The sequence below is a fragment of the Orbilia oligospora genome (assembly GCF_000225545.1).
Source record: "Orbilia oligospora ATCC 24927 unplaced genomic scaffold scaffold00043, whole genome shotgun sequence".
In the NCBI taxonomy this organism is placed as follows: domain Eukaryota; kingdom Fungi; phylum Ascomycota; class Orbiliomycetes; order Orbiliales; family Orbiliaceae; genus Orbilia; species Orbilia oligospora.
The window spans coordinates 1,744,598-1,764,188 of record NW_011645600.1 but is presented as its reverse complement, the minus strand read 5'-3'; the positions used below and the strand labels follow the sequence as shown (position 1 = coordinate 1,764,188).

Sequence of the window (19,591 nt, the reverse complement as noted above, 5' to 3'; positions counted from 1 at the left end):
ACGAGCGCTATCACTATGGCTGTTACTATTGAATAGATGGCATTGCATTGTAGCTGGAGGGCACACTGCATGGATATGTTATATTAAACCATTGCCTTTTTTCCGCTTTTTTTTCACCCTCTTCACATTCGGTCTTTTTTATCGCGTGTAACAGGGGTTCATTTTTTTAGAAGGCATACGGGATCTGTCAAAATCGGGGGCCATGGTTGGCCATCTCCTTCATTTCCACGTGCATTGTTTTCCTCGTTCTACAGTCATGATTAGCGTTTTTTTTTTCCAAAGTTTTTCTGTGTCGGATATATACGGTTCATTGCAAGTTTTTGCAATTTTAACTGATGAAAATTCGAAATTGATTTGATGCAGGAGTCCTTTTTTTTTCCCTTCCTCTTTTTCTCATTTTTGTTATTTCAGTTTTTAGTATATTTTTTCTCTCAGGCTCAAATGGTATCTACTATAAAAGGGAGAGTTTTAACGTACATATTTCTCTCCCTCTCTCTCTCTTCTTTTTTTTTCCAGATTCACGTATGAATTATTGTATTCACGGGTTTATCATACATATCTGCTTAACTAGGCGCTATGTTTTGGAATTAATAGATCGATCGATTTGTTCAAGTAGATTTTGTGGATTATACATTTTCTCTCTCTCTCTCTCTCTCTTCTAGACCAGTCTATGGTTATAGCTACTACTATACAATTGTGATAGACTCCATGACAAGGTAAACTCTCTGACTTGAGTCTATTATATAATACAAAAAGGTTCCAAAATGAGATACCTTGACTTTTTTTTTTTCAAAAATAAATAATCAAATAAATAAACACCTAGGCGAGTATAGTTGGATAATTCGTTCTATCATTTATAGGGTGGTTTAATGAAGGAATGATATTTTAACTATCCACGTTATCTTCATCCTCAGATTCTATCAGAGCAGTTAGTTGCTCATCTTTGGACTGTTTTTTGTTACTTTGGCCTTGGGTTTTGCGAAGATGAACCTCCTGGACGGATTTCATGCCCTTGGAGGTTAGATATTCGAATTCTGGAGTTTCAAAGTTGTCTATGAAGGAGAGGAAGGCGTTGAAACTGGTGGAGATATATGTCAGTTAAGAAAGTCAAAACAAGAAATAACAAGATAAAAAGAAAAGAAAAGAAAAGAAAGAAAAGAACTTACGTATTCATCTTCTGTTCCTCCATGAAGAGTTTATCGTAGATATTCTTCTGTTTGAATTCTTGAATCTTTTCTTTATGAGCTTCGAAAGAAAGATGGCTTCTATTACATTGATCTGCCTTCTTGTTGTAGGTTTCAAACAGCGGATGGTCGAGTAGTAATCCCAACGCCGGGGCCTTGGGAATAGGTATGACCAGTCTTCCGTAGGCCTCTGTAATCCTTTCGATTGGACATCCATATCTTATCGTCAACATGACCATTCCGACCATCTTTCTGATCTGATGCATCATGAACGATTGGCCATGGACCTTGAGACTAAGCCATTCGGAATCATCGATTATGATTGGGTCGCTGACTTTGAAGGTTTTGATATACCTCTTAGCACTGGCGTCTCTGAATGTCTTTTGGATTGTGAAGTTGTGGAAACTGTGGTTTCCTTCGTAGAGTTCGAAGGCTTTTCGGATGCGTTCTAGACGGGCAGAAGGGATTCTGAAGGAACGTTTTGAGCGGGCGATTATTTGTTTTTGGATTTTGCGGGCGGTGGAGAGGGCTTTTGAGTATTTGTGTGCAGCGGCGGATGTGGAGGTTTCTTGTTCTTGCTCTTGTTCAGCTGTGGAGGAGGTCGGTTCATCTGGGGTGATGTCCATCGGGGTGAGTTCTACCACACCGCCATCTTCGAGTTCTACTACTGATGTTTCTCGTTTTTCAGAAGTATTAGAGGATTTTATGTCTGTTATTTCGTTTACGAGGTTTTGTAGTTGTTCTTCCGCGTCCTCGGCCTTGGAGTTCAAGACCTGTTGGATTACTTCTTCCGAGAAACCCTGTTTCTCGAGTTCGGCCTTGACTTCATCGGCGACCTTCTGCCAGAATCCCAGAGAATCTTCATATCTTTCCCTCCATGCTTCCAAATCGTTTTCTTCCTCCGCTACCTTCGCGACTCGTTTAGACATATAGCTTGTCGGATGCGGGGGTAGGAAACAGTATGTAGGGACGAGGTATTCGTATACCCTAGAATCGCAGAATTGATAACACGAGAATCCATTTGTAGTGGGGATTATATCCCAGACTCTAATTTGAGGGACCAATTGGGCGTTTATGTCTTCTATAACGGTGGGGGATTCGATGATTAGTTTTAGAGAGATGACGTTTCCGGCTGCGTGGACGCCTTTGTCGGTTCTAGCGCAACGGACTAGAGAGGACTTTTTGGGGTCGTCGGAGTTGGCTTTTGAGATTGCGCCGGCGGCTACGAAGGCGGCGAAGAGGTCGCCTTCTATTGTTTTTGTAGGTGGATTTCTGTTTTTTTGCATTTGAATTGTTAGAGAGTGTGGGATTGTGAAGGTGGGATGGTGGGGGTGGTACTACATACAATTGCATGCCTTTATATCCAGTACCGCAATATCCGATCAAAACAGCGACTTTTTTCTTCGGTCTTCTTTCCTCTTTCTCTTCACCTTCGGCCAATTCTTTCCCCAGTCTTGGACCTTCTTCAATTGGTCTTCTAGAACCTTTTTTCCATTTACTCTTTTTGTCTTTTCCGTCCTCTAGAGCTGGATCGACGCCTGTCCTGTCTTTTATAGCTTTCCGTTCCTTCCAGTCTTGTTTCATGGTTCGACGGAATTCGCCACGAGTCATGTTTTTTAGCTTTTTGTCGGGACGGGAGGATGTTGAAGATGCTGAGGAGGCACGACGTTTTCGGTCTGTGTCTTCGGTTGGTGTTTCTGCTGATTCCATGGCTGGTGTGGATGTAGATGTAGATGTGGGTTCTACTACTGCTGGCGGAGCAGCAGCAGGTTCGGCAGCAGCTACAGCTGCAGACGCAGCGCGATCTTGGGATTGTTGATCCATGTAGTCGTTGTAGGCTCTGGGACGGGGGCCGACGAGATCGCAGTAGTAATTCCGGGCGAGGCTTGAAGCTTGAGGAATTCGTAGATGGGAGAGGAAGATGTCTTCGTAGACGATGTCTTTTGGTGGTGGTGATGATGATGATGATGACGATGATGAGTGATGGCGGGGTGTTATGAGTCGGGGACCTCGTTTTGAGGATGCTATTGATGTCGTAGGTGTCGGACGGATACGAGTGGTACTTCTCGCGGTGTTTTGAAGTAGCCGGAAGAGGAACATTCAATGCTCACCAAACCTCGTCTCTTTCTCTTTCTCTTTCTATCCCGATATTGATATCACGATAGTCGATGCAATGATGATAAAGTTTGAATTATTATTTTAGTCTGGGATGAGGTTGGTTTGGTTGCATTCGGCTAAGCTCTGGCCTTTTTTTTTTTTTTTTTTTTTTTTTTCTGGCGTCGCGGACATCCCTGTCAGGTTTTTTCTTTCTGCGCCTGGAACAGAACTTAACCTTCGACATCTTCAAATTCCATTTCTTTCAATTAGACTTCAACGACAAGTAGGAGCTTTACAATACAGAAAAAACCACCATCACCATGCGTCCTCTCACCGATGAAGAGACCAAAAAGGTCTTCGAGAAGTTAGCCAACTAGTAAGTCTCTCTAATATCTCAAGAATCTACAATAAAAATAAATAAATAAAAATGAAGGCTAACAATTACCAGCATCGGCCGCAACATAACCCACCTCATCGACCGCCCTTCAGACCCCCACACCTTCCGTCTGCAAAAAGACCGCGTCTACTACGTCAGAACCTCAATCGCCAACCTTGCAACTTCAATCTCCCGTGCCTCCCTCCTTTCAATGGGCACCTGTCTCGGTAAATTCTCAAAAACAGGGAAATTTAAATTACACATCACAGCCCTGGACATGATCGCTCCTCATGCTAGATATAAGATCTGGGTTAAACCTAACGGTGAAATGCCGTTCGTGTATGGAAACAATGTGCTAAAGGCTCATGTTGGAAGGATGGGTGACGATGTGGTGGAACACCAGGGCTGTGTGGTTTATTCCATGAGTGATATTCCTTTGGGGTTTGGAGTCACCGCCAAGTCGACGGCGGAGGTGAGGAGGCAAGATCCTACGGGTATTTCGGCATTCAGACAATCTGATGTGGGAGAGTATTTGAGAGAGGTTCGTATATTTGCCTTCTTGATTCCTAAGTATATGCATGGGTATATTATGATTGGGAAGACTAACAATGCCTGTTACTATATTATAGGAAGATACTTTGTTCTCTTAAGAAATCGAAAAAAAAGTTCTCCTCGTGTCCGTGTGTCTTTTTTTTTTGAACTTTGCCTCGATCTTTGCACTTGTTACATATGATACCCAGATAGAGCATTATACCGCCCAATATACGACCATATACAAGAACACGTTTGGGTATAGCTGCGGAAGGAGGGGGAGAAGGGCTACATTTTGCCTTCATTCGCCTACTTCCGTTTCCCACCCTTCTTTTTCCCTTTATTCTTCGACGCAGTGCTTTGCGACGGTGCAACTTTCGTCACTGTATTGCCTCCAATCATCTCCGTATCACCATCTTTATCCGTCACAACACCACCTTGCGTCAAATCTCTCGCTTTCTTCTTATCCTTCCTCCCCTTCGGCTTATATGTACTCCTATCCCGGAGTGGCAGCCATCTCTCAGGATCCGGCTTCTTGTTGGGATCGATACCACCCTTCGGTAACCTGATCTTTCTCTTCTTCCGTGACTTGATCTGGGGTTTGGATACTGCCTCATCCAACGACCGTTTCTTAGTCGGTGGAGCTGCAACGCCGGAGTCTAAGAGGGCATTGACATTGATGTCCTTTAGAAGGGTGTTCAGTGGTGTTAATTGGGCGATTTTTGATGGCATATCTTCGGCTGGGTGGGAGGCTATGTAACCTGCATTGGAGAGTGGAGAAGGGTTGCTAGCGGCGAGGGACTCAAAGATCGAAGCGGCCATCGTTCGGTCTTGAAGATTCGAGGAGTTGAGTTGGGCTGTTCCTGTGGCCAGAAGGACGGCTGGGTCCTGTATTTCATTATCACAAAAAGTATTAGCGTAACAATATTGGAACAAAATAAAAAAAATCATTTGGCAAAGGAATATATATGGATGTTTGTATTTGTATAAAATAGGGTAGAACTTACGGGATGGGTGGTGCTGCGCCAGTACGCACTAGCATTCTCCAATTCCGCCTTCACCTTGGTGTTCCGTCCTTGCAGAGTATACAAACCTGCTACCACTCCAACAAGGCCTGGTAACCACCGTTTCTCGGGTTCGTTCTCTAGATCCTTAAGGAGAGTTTCGATGACAGCTACGGCGCTCGTCACATTGTTTTCTTTCAGGTAATTCTGAGCGTTGATAAATGCAATCCCAATATCCGCTGTAGAACCCAACTTCCGGCTCGCAGCACCTTTCAAGGTCTTCGCTATCGACTTTGCAGACGACGAATCAGCACTTTGTAGTTCTATAGTTGCCACAACGCTCGATATGGTGTAGTCGTTTGGATTTTTAGCTTTTAATGCTTTTGCGGATGTGATTGCAGCATTTTCCTTGCCGGCTTGAAGGTTTAGGGTTGTGATGTTCCGGTCTAGGATATCGGACTGGAATGTGAAGGGCTTTTGGGAACCTTGTGGGGCCTTCTGAACAGCTTCGAGGACGCGGAGGCCGACATGTGGGTTTGGAGTTTGAGAAGTTAGATAGCAGTTTGCTGAGACAATCAGTTTGACGGCTTCGTCGGATGTTCTAGAAAGGTATTGTTAATATAAAAAAATTGGATTGACGATCGATATGAGCAACATACTCGAGAATACCAGAAGACTTGTAGAGTGCTACTGCTTCTTCGAGCTTCCCTAGCTTGATAAGAACGTAGAGTTCCTGGGCAATCAAAGGGGCTAGTTCAGCTTGGATATCCTCCTCTGATACACCTTCCAAGCTGCTGCAAAGCTCTAATTCCGAATATGGTTAGCTATAGTACGAAGCAAAGAAACAATGGGCAAGGGAGCGTACTCTTTGATGTCCTCAAAAGCATTAATCCGGCATTTAAATCGCCACGAGCTATCGAGATACATGCAGCATTGAAAGCGCTCTCGTACTGTTGCAGATCTTCAGCTGTAGCCCGCTTCTTAGGACGCAATCCATCTTTTCCAACGAATGATAGCTGTGCCTCTGAGGCTCCGAGATTGACTCTTAAATCATACTCTTCATTCTCTACTGCAGGAGGCAAGGAAGATAATTCTTCGTAAATTACAGTTGCCGATTCGAAGTCTTCCGCTCGGTATTGCTATAAGAAAAGAAACCATGACAAGATCCAATTAGCCATACGTCCCTGTTTCGAAAGTGATAGAGGTGATATATAGAGGGGCAAACATACAGCCTGAGCGTGTAGATGTTTCAAAGCCCTTTGCCTCCGTTCTGTCTCCACCTCATACACCGATATATCCAAAGCACCCTTCAAATCACCAAGCTTATACAGAGAATATGCATGTTCGAACTCCAGTCCAGAAGATGTACCGGCCTGTACTATCGATTTGATTGCTTCATCGTATCTCTCGAGTTTTATGAGGGCTACTACACGGGTACGGATTGTTTGTGGGTCGGATGAGGATTTGAGAATGTTATTGGCATGGCGGAGAACTTCCTCGTGAGATTGATTTTCGTCGAGGGAGAGGTTTTGGAGAAGGAGGGAGAGGGATGCAGGGGTTGAGGTCGTCATTGTTGGATGGGCTGATGGTGTGGGGTTGATGGCATTGGGTGACGATGGAGGGGGGATGAGGGGTGGGCGCAGTGCGGTGCGGTTGTAGTGTGTAGTGCAATATTTGGTGTGTGGTGGGGGGAGGTCGCGCGACGGGGAAGCTCTTGAGCTGCGCTGGCCGGTTGGTGGTTTCGACGCTGGAATTTTTGTTAGACGTCAATTAAGTCAGGTTGACCGAACCGTTCACCCCACCACAACCACCAATTGCATTCGCTACTTCACTTGGCCCCTGCACCACTACCTACCACCACAATCGGCTGCTCAATTTAAGACTTCATTATGGGCTATGTGGATATCTAAGATGGTTCCATACTGAAGTTGGTTTTAAAAAACTTTGTTTTTCTTTTCGAAATTCGTTATTATTGGATCTTTGATGAAAGATAGACCAAAGTTACTAACACGTTAGACGCCGTTTTTCAACTGATTGGATACAAGATAACCAAAGTTTTTCACAGTGTACGAAGTGTATAACTGTTAGATTCCAACTGCTTAAGGTATCACAATGAAGTTGGTAGTTGGCTATTATTCTTCTAGTTCACGCTAATTGAAGAATCGGACTGTTACCAAATCGATTCGGCCAATCGGCCCCTCAGAGATGAAATCCGGCCCGAACATACAAGATGCCCCGCCATCGTGACCTGCGAAGACAACGGTCATCGCTGTCTGATTTCACAGATTAGAGATCAGGAGAGCAAGAGAAAAAAATGAACTATAGCAAGGATAAGACGATATTGAGGCCACCAAGCCCAATATACGTAATACAAGATTTCCGGCTTCTAGAAGAGCTGTTTCAACAGGAACCACCCCTGTCGTTTCGAAGGCCGGCTGAACCGGGAAGGGTGATGTATCACCAGGATCCGAACCAAACCAAGGGTTTCGATTCCCTCTTTGGTTCAAATCGAGGAAGTAGCATCCCGTCGGCTGATGATAATGCATGTAATGGCCACCGTTTCCTCTAAGGACTTGCATACATATGCGCCCCAGATTAACACGTCCACCGATTGAGATAGTCACGTTCGAGGAGAAAAGAAAAAAAACTCTCTTTTAAAATGGGTCTTCGTTCTTACGGATTAATTACAATTGTGCCGGAGAATGTCCCTGCTGGAATTTGAATGCAAAGATAATAGTGCGAACTGGTGGTAGCCATGGCCATGGTGGCGTATATGTATTATACCCAACATGCAAGTTACCCAGCAGCTTGCTCCGAAGAAGAACTGTTCATGCGACTGCTGATGTCGGACTATCTTTAAAGCGCTGTTGTAACCACGTCTGTAAGAAAGAGAGGGAAAAGCCTGCAGGAACTTGTACTTGCTTGCTTCTGTATTAATATTTCTTCTCCCTCTTCTCCTTCCTTTCCTCCTTGCTTGGAATCCTCTTAAGCAATCGTGTCATATACCAAGTTCCGGCCTTTAATTATTTTTTTGTCATGTCCTTGTTGTCTTGAGCTTTCTCGTTCGTTCGAAACCTCGCCCAAAGCTAGCTTGCTTCACTCGCAACCCTGCGCAATAATTTATCTCCAGGTATCAAGAATATCTCATAATCGATACTTTCTAGTACTGAGCCCGACCTCGCCAAAGGAAAAAAGAAAGGTAGAAGTTAATCCTATCGATTTTTCAATGTATCTCTGTGTTTTCCAAGCTGTCTAACAAAATTCTAGACTGGTCACTCGTAGTTGCTCAAGCAGAGAAGTTTGTCGCCAGAAACCTCACATACACATTACCTCACCGGAAAGACCAGCGGGTCCACATAACCAGCTACAAGGCCGGCATTCGGACAATTGATACCGCTCTTGAAACCCATAAGGACAAGTAGTTCAAATCGCCAGTTTTCTACATCCCAATGGCTCCATTACGGACCTGGCTCCCGGCGCTCGGGCTATGGCTGTTACAGGCGGGGCATGCTCATGCGCGAGCTCAAGGCTATACCGGCGCCGACCACCCATACAAGAAAGAACCTGAATGGGACCCATTTTTCACATTCGGCCATCACCACCCGTAAGTGCCTCAATTATCTAATATATCCTAAGTCGCATTCTTGTAAACTTTTTGTTTATTTTATATATTTTTTGTTTCGTTTACGAGATCGAAAATCATATCTATCCCATTGGCGGCCATATGTATATAAGACACATCCCACTAGACCGATAAGGACACATAGCTAACATACCACGTCCTGCAACACAGAATCTCTCACGACGGCCAGACGATCGATCATTTCGAAGTCATTGGACATCCTGAAATTCTTTCGGATCGAGTAATTCTCACACCGCCACACCCTGGTAATCAGCGTGCGGCTATTTGGTCCGATCATTCGAATCATAACGAACAGTGGGAGTTCCACGTACCATTCCGTGCCAGCGGTCCCGAAAGAGCTGGAGGTAGTTTACAGATCTGGTATACATATCGAGGATCTAGCGTGACTGGTACAAGCTCAATCTATACTGCAAAGCCATTCGACGGCCTTGCAATTGTAATTGATAGCCAAGCTGGTCGTGTGAGTACCCCATATCCCTTTTATACTTTTCTTTCCTTCCTTTTTTTTTTTGGTGATATATTACGAAAAAAACGTGGCATCGCCCAATGCGACTTTTAGACTTTTAGAGCAGGAGCGGCAAAAACTAACCTGAGAACATCATATATGCATATAGGGTCAAATCCGAGGTTATCTCAACGACGGAACAACAGATTTTTCTATTCACCACCATCCTCAGTCTCTCGCATTTGGCCAGTGTGACGCTGCATACCGAAATCTTGGTCGTCCATCCGATCTAAAAATCAGCTATACTCACGACCACGGTCTCAGAGTTGAATTAGACGACCACATCTGCTTCGAAAGCAACAAGATTAAACTTCCTAATAATTACCGCTGGGGTGTTTCCGCTGCCAGCGCTGAGAATCCGGATTCATTCGAGCTCTTCGGCCTAAAACTCGCCCTTCACAAGGAATGGGAGGACCACCACACTGATCAACACTCTGACGACCACCACGAGATTCACGAGGACTTCCACGCCGAAAAGGAAGCTAAGAGTAAAAACAGGGAAAAGAAAGGGGAGAAACCAAGAGAAGAAGATATCCAAAAACGTCACAAGGAAGCCGCTGAGCACCACGCAAGAATGGCCGATAGCAAATACAGAGATTTCAAGTCTCAGTACGAGCTCAAGGATGAAGATGCTACTCGCTTCAAGGATCATGATTCGCAATTCACCGATTTGCATTTAAGAATGCAGGCTTTGGTATGGTTCTTGAAACAAAGATTTCTTTTCTGCTCGATCATTTTATTGACACTATCCTTAAAACCCAGACCCATCAACTTGCTGAAGTCCAAAGAGTTACCGGAGAAATTTCGTACAACGTCGGTAACATGCTTGACACAATGAATGAGTTCTTTGGCCACCGAGACGGCAGCGACGGCGGTCAATTCGAACACACCTTGAAAGATATTGACAGAAGAATGTAAGTATTTAGCCTTTGGACTTAAAACCACAAATAAGCTAACCTTTAAATTAGGCACCATGTGGACGAGACCGTTCAGAATCTCGAAAGATCTCTTCGTCACGAGGGTGACAAGATTAATCGTTTGAATGAACACCACGACAACCTACATCATAAGGTCAAAGATGGTATGTTTATTAACCTAAATTCCTTTTCTTTCGGGAGAAATACGTAGTGGGCTAACTAACTGTGTATAGCCGTCATCGCTCACGGTCCAAACATGGGATTCTCAGTTTCCCTCCTGGTAGTATTCCAGGTTATGCTTGTTATCGCATATATTGTCTACAAACGAAGAAGATCTATATCCCCCAAGAAATACTTGTAAACCACTCTCACATACTTCTCTTTCGACTCTCTCCCTCCCACTCTGTCTCTCCTCCCCCTTTCTCCCCCCAAAAGTTACTTCCCACTTTCACACACCTGCCGCTCTGTACGATGACGATCGTATTAACACTCGATACCTTTTTTTTCTCAAATCTTCCTCATGATCTCCGTACCCAAGAGAACTTTTTTCTCGTTTTCCTTACCTGGACAAATTCGATTCCTTAGCGCTTGAGAGCTTGTAGCTTGGAAAAACTAAAGTTTTGATATTGAAATATGAAGAGCGAAGCACTATTTTCCTTTTACAAGGCCTTTTTTTTTTGATACCGAACCCCTGTTTCTTTTAAATATTCATTCTTCTTCTCCTTCTTCCACCAAAGTTGGATTTCTTTACTTGTACATACTTTCTTTCCTTTCCTTAAATATCAATGTGCAACGTATTTTCTTTTCTTTCTCTTCTCTAGAAACAAATTTAGGAATTGATTCCTCTACGAATCTTTGAGAAAACAAAAACTCCCCCTCTATGCATGCAAGTGCCTTTTAAGAAAAAAAGAGAGAAAAGAACATATCGACGGGGGCAAGAAATCTTTAAATTACAAGCGGGAAAAAAAGAGAAATAGGATAGAGGGGAAAGGGCAGCCAGTGAGATCTAGAGATGCATAGTTTTTCAAGCCGGAGATAGTGCAAATAAGATTTTTTTATGAAAGAAAAACATTTTCCGAAGAACGCCAGGCAACCTCTCATTAAAAAAAAATAGTTAGTATCGAATAATCCACTAGTCTCCTCGTGATTATACCTGCTCAGAATTCTAAAAGCGAATGGAACGTCGGTAATTTAAAGGAAATTAATAAGAGCAATGCAATGCTAGAAGCTGCAGAATATAAATGCGAGAGAATCACTAAATGTCCTCAAATTCTGCTTCTTCTTCTTCCGAATCGTCACCTTCGTCTTGCTGTTGGATTTTAGCTTTCTTCTCACCCGGCGATTCCTCTTTGCCTCCAAAGTGATCAGCAGTTCGTTTAGCACTCTTAGGATCGGCGCTACCGCTCCTATGGACACCGTTTGCTGATAGTGGTAGGAGGCTATGAGAAGGCTTTGGTGTTGATGGTTTGGATGCGCTAGCTGTGGATGGAGGTCCGGTTCCACCGTTTGATATCCCGACAGGGACCTCCTCGAACTCGATATCGTCGTCATCTTCCTCTTCTTCCTCCTCCTCTTCCTCTTCTTCCTCATCCTTCTTCTGTTTTGCCTTTAGAGCTTCATAGTACTGATCGATAGCAGACTGCTGGACATTCTGTTGATCGACTACGGGTTTCTTTTCTTCCTTTGTTGTTCCCGTTTTAAAGTCTATGTGCCTAGCAGCTCTGGCCTCTGCTTCCTTAGAACCCAATGTCGTAAGATCCCCAGAGACTGTACTTTGCGTATGCCAAACTGGTAGAGCATTCTGCTCCGCCTGCGCAGCCTTCTTTTCCCTCTCCGCGGCTAATTCAGCAGCAGTCTGTTTCTCATCCGATGTGAACTTAATCTCCATCGTGGGACCTTGCGAAACCTGAACAATCGGTACGGAAGTAGGAATTGAAAGCGCAGAGGCGTGTGATCTCTCTCTGGTAACCGGTACAGCAACAGCAATCGCATCATTGAAATCATTGGCAGGAACAACCAACTGATCTATCTGTCTCAACATCCTCAGGATCTTATCCATCTGATGCATCAGCCGACCCAATCGCTCTTGGCTTTCCTGAATTTCAGCACTATCGTCATCGTCAACCAATTGAGTTCCGCACTCGCTACAATCAAACATTCCCGTATCGTGATTAATGAGCGGCAGAGCGTCGAGTGGTTTGTAGCGACGGTTACATCGTGGACAACAATAGCCCTTTGAATCGGCGTCATTGTCCATTTTGGATTGAACGGATTTTTCGAGCTTGTGCATTCGGTATTTTATGCCGTCGACTGTTCCGCGGAAGTCGACATAGTAGTAGGTTCGGGCTACCGTACGTGTTTGGCCTTCTTTGAGTTCTTGGCGGGTATGGCTATGTCAGAAGATAAAGAAAGAAAAAGAAGAATCATATTAGCTAGGTTCTCAGAATGGATTATGACTTTCTCTTTTTTTTGTTTCTTGTCGCTACGATGGATATGCAGGCATACACGTTCACCATACGGTCCTCCTTTAGTTTTCCACATAGCTTATGAAGTTCTTTTGTCTGTGTACCCAGAAGATGGGCTAAATCATCGTCGCGCAGACTAAATTAAAAGAGAAAAAAAACCGCTCTCGTTAGATTTTTGTGTAACCATCGAAATATGCAAAGGTCTTTGCAGAGAAACCGATGGTTTTTACTAACGCGGAGTGTATCATTAACGCGTCGATTACGAGTATATGCTTGACATCGTAGAAGGCTCGCGCCACGCAGCGCACGAGTGATTTAGCGACATCCATTTAAGTTGGTCTATTGGCTTTACGGCGATGAAGAAAAAATTGATTTTAGATAGAGCACAAGAAGATGTCGGATTTTCCTTGAGAATGAGCGTCGAGGGTCGGAATCGGGTCTATGGACGGGTTTGGCTTTGGTTTCGCGATGAAGGATTCGAAGGGAATGGAAGGGAAGGACTAGTGACGCATCTGTTTGGGAGGGCTGCTGGAGGGTCAGCCAGATGGTCTAGGCCTGCTCAAGGGCGTTATCATGTATTTATGATTCTCCTGGAGCTAATAGACCGTGATCGGGCTTTTCGGATCTAGTGGGGGTTGTCGAGTGATGGTGTCCGAGAGGTTGGAGATGAGGTTGATGTCCGCGGATAGAATCAAATGGGATTTGGTTTGGGAGAATCGCGCATGTTTAGCTCAGACAAGGCTGCGGCTTGCTCGCCTATTTCCAATTGGTCACGTTAGCAAAATGCAACGTCAACAAATTCGAAGAGAGAAATTATAAATATACATAAGTACTTGGTAAGTAATGGTAGTCTCGTCTTAGGTACAGCAACAGAATGATAGACAAATGATGTATAGTATGAAGTCTAAACAATCAATCCCACATATGTGCGTAAATATATATTTAGCTTAAATTTGGGGTAAGTAGATCGAGGGCCAGTATCCCCCATCCCAAAATCGGAGTTATAGAGTAACGTATCCCGCCCAAATCTCATGTTTTATTCCACTCGCGGCGTCTATTCTGGTTGTAAGAACTTAAACCTTGCCTGTTCGTCAAACCCAAAGCTCGAATGCTCCTTAAGAAATTTAAAGACATCCCTTGTTATGACGTTGGAATCTTATCGACCACCAATCCTTCCAAAAGTTGAATATCTTTCTCTCCGATCCCTTCCACCTCAGGTATTTGTCCGGTTTTGCTGTACTCCAAGATAATTTTCAATCTTTTTAGCGGATTCCACCCCAGCCAAGGCCTACCAGTAAACGTAGGGTCGAGGAATCGACAGATTTTCATCACATTGCTAGATTTCCCATTTGCCATATTTAATAATATCGTAGACACTTGTTTCCCGGGCCAAGATTCATATTCTTGAAGTTTAGACTCGGGAAGATTTTTCAGAATCTCAAGTCGGATTCGAGAAAATAAATCATCCAATATGATAGATATATCGGCTTCGTCTTCGCCGTTAGAAATATATAGTACCTGGAGTATATCTCGGGGAATATCGGGGGTTTTAAGTAGAAATTCAGCCGAGCGGCTAGTTAACAAAACCCGTAGCCAAATCGCTTCCGAATTCGATGGTGCTGCTGGGTCTTGCGGTCTTCTGAGGAGACCGAGAATCTCCAAGATGTCATCTTTTGATTGACATTCATCTATGGCGTTAATAACCAAAATAAATGGTGCCTGCACCGAGTGTATTTTAGAAAAGGGTCTGAAAATAAGAGCGTCGAACTGAGAAGTTAATGGCCGACTCGCAATCATAGGATCTTTGTCCACTTCAGCTGTCATATAAGGGAGTAGATCAGGTATCCTTTGTAGAAACTGAAGAGCAATCGTAGTAATAAACCCGGATGCATTGTTGCACTCTGCATAATCAGATCGAAAGAAAAAGCTGGCCCCTAGAAGTTGGATGCCTTCCATTTCTTGTGCAAAATTCCGAGCTATTGTTGATTTCCCCGTCCCGGCTGAACCAAACAGCAAGAGTATGGGTTTCTCTTGTAAGTCTTTCGCCCACATCCTGATACGAGATTGAACATCGGCTTGCGTGCTAAACTCTAAGGTTTCCCTGTCATGTGCGTTCGAGCCAAAATCGTATACTGCTTCATGAACAAATGGTAGCCTTAGGCGTACTCTCCTCAGGTCTGAATCCCTAAAAATGCTGAGCATTTCTCTATTTTTCAGAGATGTTAACTAAGTTTTCTCCTATTATGACCACAAGAGTTTATAATGTACTCACTCGCGGCATCTCACAAAAGTTGTGACGGCAAGTTGAACCATACACGTATCAACCGAAATCTTAATCGGGGTTCCCGTAAAATCATACGAAGTATCGGCGCCGATTTCTGGTGATTCAAATCTAAAAGCTTCCCGAACCAGCAATTGCGCCTGTTCTGTGCAGACAGCCAAAATTGATCGTAGTTCAACTAGCTTGCCTTGTGTCCAACCCCCGTCGCCAAATAACATTCGTAAGTTTTCCGGCTGAGACAGAAAGTCGACTGGCCTCTTAGAGGCAACAAGCACCCCTAACAAGCCATTGGCCTCTTGAAGAAATATTGTCGCGGCTGCCACGTCGTCGTCACTAAAAAACCGATTGCGTACAGATCCGAAGTAACTGGTAAGTGTATTTAATAGAAGAAGTAGAAAATCTATTTCGCTCCTGATATCAAACGCTTCCTCTGCTGAACTTATCTGGGACTGCTCACCAGAGTTTCCGTAATCTTCTTCTCTGGGCACTTGTGAGGGCCCAGGTAATTCATCTTTTGTATTCGCTTCTTCGACTTCAGACACTTCCAGCGCCGAGTTCAAGACATCGCCGTGTTCTAGGACTAGATCGGAAGGAGGCTCGCTGTCAAACCGTAGAGACGCAGATCTCAGGGAGCCCCGGGAGCCGAAGTTCTGAACACAGTCAGATGTCTTCTCGCTCGCACCGGCGACTTCGTCTTCGTCCTTTGGGCCCGAAATGTCTCGAGATACCGGGAAAGTAGCAAACCTTTGCATATGCGATGCCATATGATCCCCGAGACCCTCTGGGAACGGGCCTCTGAAAAAACAAAAAGGACAAATGGTCCTTGTGTCCTCGATACTTAGAGCGCAAATTTCGATCAGGTTCTCGATCTGCTCATCGGTAATATCATTACCATGATCGACTTTCAGATGGGCTTGAAGTGCAGCTTTAGAATTTAAAACTGGCTCCAGATGTTCAAAGCATTGCCATATTCGCCGGTGGCCTAATCTTTCATGCTCAAGCCATGCTGTCCGGCTATTGAAAACGCGGTTTCCATCTTCGCATTTATCGTACGTACAGATATATGGTTGGAGGTCTCGAAGGACATGGGCTTTCCAGGCACCACCTTTTCCATGACGAGCCGGGCATACAATGCCACAATAGGTGCACAGAAATTCAGTACCCTTGGATGCTGCAACTGGTGGCGGCAGGAGCTCAATCTCGCCGCCGTCGCTTTCAACCCGTGCTGAAGCATATGAGATGACAGACCGAGTTTCCAAGGTATCATCAAGCCGCTTGTCGAATCTGGTAGCCTCGGTCCTCGAGAATATAGTCTTCCCAGCGACAGTTGGTGCAAATTGGACCCGCTTTCCAGGGTTGTCTAACAATACCAAGCTCTTTTCCGGCTGGGGCTTCGACATTGATTGTGGCTTCATGATTATTTCGGCCTCCTTTGGAATTTCCGCCATTTTTTTGGCATGCCGTTGCCAGTATCGGAGAAACCTGCGACGTTTGTTCATGGTAGCAACTAGTTGTTTGATGAGATAAGAATCGCCATCCGTTATTTCAGGAATCTTCGAGGGCTTCTCCTCCATCTCGTTGGCGGCATCCCGGCGGAGTTGAAGTAGCAAGTCTTCAACGTGTCGTTTATCGAACTCTGTGTAAGCGGCGAGCTTATCAACCGTGTGTGTAGTTTCGCCGTCATGAATGTGTTCAATCTCTGTGTATAGATCTATTCTCAATGTTGAGGTTGGACGAGTGGAGCTGTTTCGGATCCTGAACGAAAGCATATACAAATCACTCAGAATCTCCTTGATGGAAGTCATGTGTAGAACAAGTTCCTTTGGCGGCTCATCGTCACTCTCGCTTTCTTCTGATGAGGATCCACTACTCGAATCCTCCAGTTGAGGCTGCTTCTCAAACGGTAGTCGTGCATTGGAAACAACCTCTGTGCTCTCGACAAGAGTACGACTTAGTCGGAGCAAGTGCTTGAACACATTAGTGCGTATCACCGTCGATTCCCGCAGCCTCGAATCAAGAGAACTATTGCCAACCTGCAGCGCACCCAGATTTCCACACCAAAGCTTGAATCTCGAAAACTCCCACTCAAGTTTATCAGGAGGCATGGATTCCCGATTTTCTGCATTGGCGTTGGCGAGGAAATCTGTCAACTCCGAATTTATTGAAGCATGTTCTTGCGATTTCCGCGATAGAATCCATGTTATATTGCAGCTATGACCGATTTTAACGTTATCAGCGTGTACGACAGTGACCGTGAATTCGATTCCGACCCCTCCATATCAAGATCCTTCTCAACTCCAAATCGTGACGGATCTTTGTTCCATACTTCAGAACCCGTGCCACCCTTGCATTGGGTTTTGCCTCGATAGTGACGGACACCTTCGAGGTTCTTATAATGCCCAACGTGAATTTGCATCTACTGAAGGAGAAACCACACTTCAAGACATCCTCACCAAACAGCCCGGATCCCTCAGCTTGCAAGAGCGGTATAATCTATCTATAACACTTACATCATCGATGCTGCAGTTAAGCCATACGCCTTGGCTTCAAGAAGGCTGGAGCAAAGCCGATATCATCTTCCTTAACGCTAAGGGCGGACGTTCAATGTCAAGGACTAAAGTTGATATCCAGCGGCCGTACCTAACTAGAGAACACAAACAAATAGCAACGCTTGCTCGTAAAAGCAGCGGCGAGCCTAACGACTCATCTAAAGTTTTAGCGCTTGGTATTATGCTCCTAGAAATCTGGTACGGACTCCCAATTGAGAGGTTGATGGAACCAGATGACCTTGGTCCGAATAATCGGGAAACAGAAATTACGTATCTACAAGCTGCTAGGAGGTGTGTCATGGATAAGGCAGGTAAAGGGGACTTCTCGTTTGCATTTATCAAGGCCATATCATACTGCCTTCAGTGTTTCATGAATCCCAGTGCAAGCTTGTCCGACCTAGCATTTTCTAAGACCATTGAAGAGCAAGTTCTAGCGCCCTTAGAGGCTGAAATGAATATGCTGTTATTCGGACCATCTGTGAGATAGATAGCTACGAATAGGGCGCTAACAGGCCTCTTCGGCGTAATCGATGGCTTAGGGTTGCAGTTTCTCAGGAGTTTCTCCGATATTAATGTTGTCGTTTAGCGATATTCTAGCCAGCATGATAGATGCTTTGGATTCTTCAACCTAAGAATTACCTATATATAAAATTACTATCTTCAGTGTGCTTCGTCGGCACCGACCTCAAAATCCCACCCAACCGGCCGCAGCGTCGGATCCTCCTCCATCCTAATTGAAAAGGATCTCGTAGCCCGCCACCTTCTAGTATCCCCATCGATTATACAACATTCAAGACCCTCCGTAGACCCATTACAAAACTCCACCTGCTCTAACATTGTCAGCGGCGACGGATTCAACGACTTAAACTCCTGATCCGGTCTCTTCCCCATCCAGTACTCAACAGTTTTATCCAACTCCCCCTCGTCCAAAAACCTCGCGTACAAATCCGAGGGCTGTGGTAAAAATATACGTTTCAGTTTCGGCATTCGGCCGATCTCCACGTATGGTGTTTCCTTCGTAGGTCGCATCATGATTCGTTCGTATACACGGTTTCTTTTACCCCCAACTCTTAATTCCTCAATTTTTGGGAATGAACAGCTGATCTCTGACATGTCCTGAATACCCATACCTCCGCACCATATGCTAAGGAAGCTGAGGGTCGGGAAGATGCAGTTTTTTTTTTCAGAAAAGAGTAGATGGTATACGTCGATAGATAGTCTTTTTAGCACCAGTCTCGAAGAAGCTAGAAGCTCATCAGCGAAGCCTATTGATTCTTCACGTTCGCTGTCATCCACGTAGATTTCGAGGACGTTTAGCGATAACTCTTCCAGGTTAAATATTCCTTTGGGAAAATTGGCAATTTCGTCCTGTTTTCGAACACCATTCTTGATGAAAATATTGTTTTCATCGGTAAGGCTGTCGAGGTAATGTTCATATTGAGCTGCCAAACTGAAGTCAGACCGGACAGACGTCGAAAGCATTTGAATCCTCTTCAAATTCTTGAACGGTGGATAAGTTGATAGTTTTTTGAAAGTAGAGGAAAGCAACCGATACTCGAATTGCTCGGGAAGTTTGAAATCAGCGATTTCAATGACCTCCAGATTTTTGAAGTGTTTGAGGATGTCAAATGACACTCTACATTCTTTGACAAGGTCGTGGAATTGCTCTTGAGAGACTTCCCTACTACTGTTGGAGGGCCTCAAGATCGCATATCTAGTACGTATGTTTATGTATTAAGTAACTGATTATTTCAACATAGAATATAATATATCTTGTTACTTTTGTTACTTACCGAATAGTAGTTACTACACTACAAAGGCTACCCCCGTCCCTTAGTGCTCGAGCTGATTCTTGACATATTGCAATAGCCTTGAAGACGCTCGGTAGACTTCGAAATCGACTCTGTTTTGAGCAAGTTGAAAATGATTTGATATCTTTGAGTGAAAGGTATTGGAGTATCTCCTTGAGAAGTTCTAGAGGTATTTCTGAAATCATCGACGTTGCTGAATATGAATTATCTTCTATATTACTATAGAAA

General features: G+C 44.4%; 9 protein-coding genes across 9 annotated transcripts; 3 read left to right on the top strand and 6 right to left on the bottom strand.

Annotated features, from left to right (window-relative positions):
• Positions 1-885: 885 nt before the first annotated feature.
• Positions 886-3,284, bottom strand: AOL_s00043g534 (uncharacterized protein; the record flags this gene model as incomplete). Its single annotated transcript, XM_011121020.1, has 3 exons — positions 886-1,078; positions 1,167-2,456; positions 2,530-3,284. The coding sequence occupies 3 exons, from the start codon at positions 3,282-3,284 to the stop codon at positions 886-888; spliced, it is 2,238 nt and encodes a 745-aa protein (XP_011119322.1).
• A 317-nt stretch (positions 3,285-3,601) lies between these two features.
• AOL_s00043g533 (uncharacterized protein) lies at positions 3,602-4,307 on the top strand (the record flags this gene model as incomplete). The annotated part of the gene is made up of 3 exons (XM_011121019.1): positions 3,602-3,657; positions 3,730-4,198; positions 4,287-4,307. The coding sequence occupies 3 exons, from the start codon at positions 3,602-3,604 to the stop codon at positions 4,305-4,307; spliced, it is 546 nt and encodes a 181-aa protein (XP_011119321.1).
• Positions 4,308-4,497: 190 nt separating this feature from the next.
• Positions 4,498-6,763, bottom strand: AOL_s00043g532 (uncharacterized protein; the record flags this gene model as incomplete). Its single annotated transcript, XM_011121018.1, has 5 exons — positions 4,498-5,076; positions 5,196-5,793; positions 5,852-5,996; positions 6,058-6,331; positions 6,422-6,763. The coding sequence occupies 5 exons, from the start codon at positions 6,761-6,763 to the stop codon at positions 4,498-4,500; spliced, it is 1,938 nt and encodes a 645-aa protein (XP_011119320.1).
• A 1,878-nt stretch (positions 6,764-8,641) lies between these two features.
• Positions 8,642-10,618, top strand: AOL_s00043g531 (uncharacterized protein; the record flags this gene model as incomplete). Its single annotated transcript, XM_011121017.1, has 6 exons — positions 8,642-8,796; positions 8,986-9,295; positions 9,450-10,034; positions 10,103-10,254; positions 10,309-10,421; positions 10,491-10,618. 6 exons carry the CDS (start codon positions 8,642-8,644, stop codon positions 10,616-10,618), a joined length of 1,443 nt encoding a protein of 480 aa, XP_011119319.1.
• Positions 10,619-11,512: 894 nt separating this feature from the next.
• Positions 11,513-12,514, bottom strand: AOL_s00043g530 (uncharacterized protein; the record flags this gene model as incomplete). The annotated part of the gene is made up of 1 exon (XM_011121016.1): positions 11,513-12,514. One exon carries the CDS (start codon positions 12,512-12,514, stop codon positions 11,513-11,515), a length of 1,002 nt encoding a protein of 333 aa, XP_011119318.1.
• A 1,348-nt stretch (positions 12,515-13,862) lies between these two features.
• On the bottom strand, positions 13,863-14,924 carry AOL_s00043g529 (uncharacterized protein; the record flags this gene model as incomplete). The annotated part of the gene is made up of 1 exon (XM_011121015.1): positions 13,863-14,924. One exon carries the CDS (start codon positions 14,922-14,924, stop codon positions 13,863-13,865), a length of 1,062 nt encoding a protein of 353 aa, XP_011119317.1.
• Positions 14,925-14,990: 66 nt separating this feature from the next.
• AOL_s00043g528 (uncharacterized protein) lies at positions 14,991-17,108 on the bottom strand (the record flags this gene model as incomplete). Its single annotated transcript, XM_011121014.1, has 1 exon — positions 14,991-17,108. The coding sequence occupies one exon, from the start codon at positions 17,106-17,108 to the stop codon at positions 14,991-14,993; it is 2,118 nt and encodes a 705-aa protein (XP_011119316.1).
• Positions 17,109-17,520: 412 nt separating this feature from the next.
• Positions 17,521-18,039, top strand: AOL_s00043g527 (uncharacterized protein; the record flags this gene model as incomplete). The annotated part of the gene is made up of 1 exon (XM_011121013.1): positions 17,521-18,039. The coding sequence occupies one exon, from the start codon at positions 17,521-17,523 to the stop codon at positions 18,037-18,039; it is 519 nt and encodes a 172-aa protein (XP_011119315.1).
• Positions 18,040-18,212: 173 nt separating this feature from the next.
• AOL_s00043g526 (uncharacterized protein) lies at positions 18,213-19,548 on the bottom strand (the record flags this gene model as incomplete). Its single annotated transcript, XM_011121012.1, has 2 exons — positions 18,213-19,266; positions 19,346-19,548. 2 exons carry the CDS (start codon positions 19,546-19,548, stop codon positions 18,213-18,215), a joined length of 1,257 nt encoding a protein of 418 aa, XP_011119314.1.
• Positions 19,549-19,591: the final 43 nt, after the last annotated feature.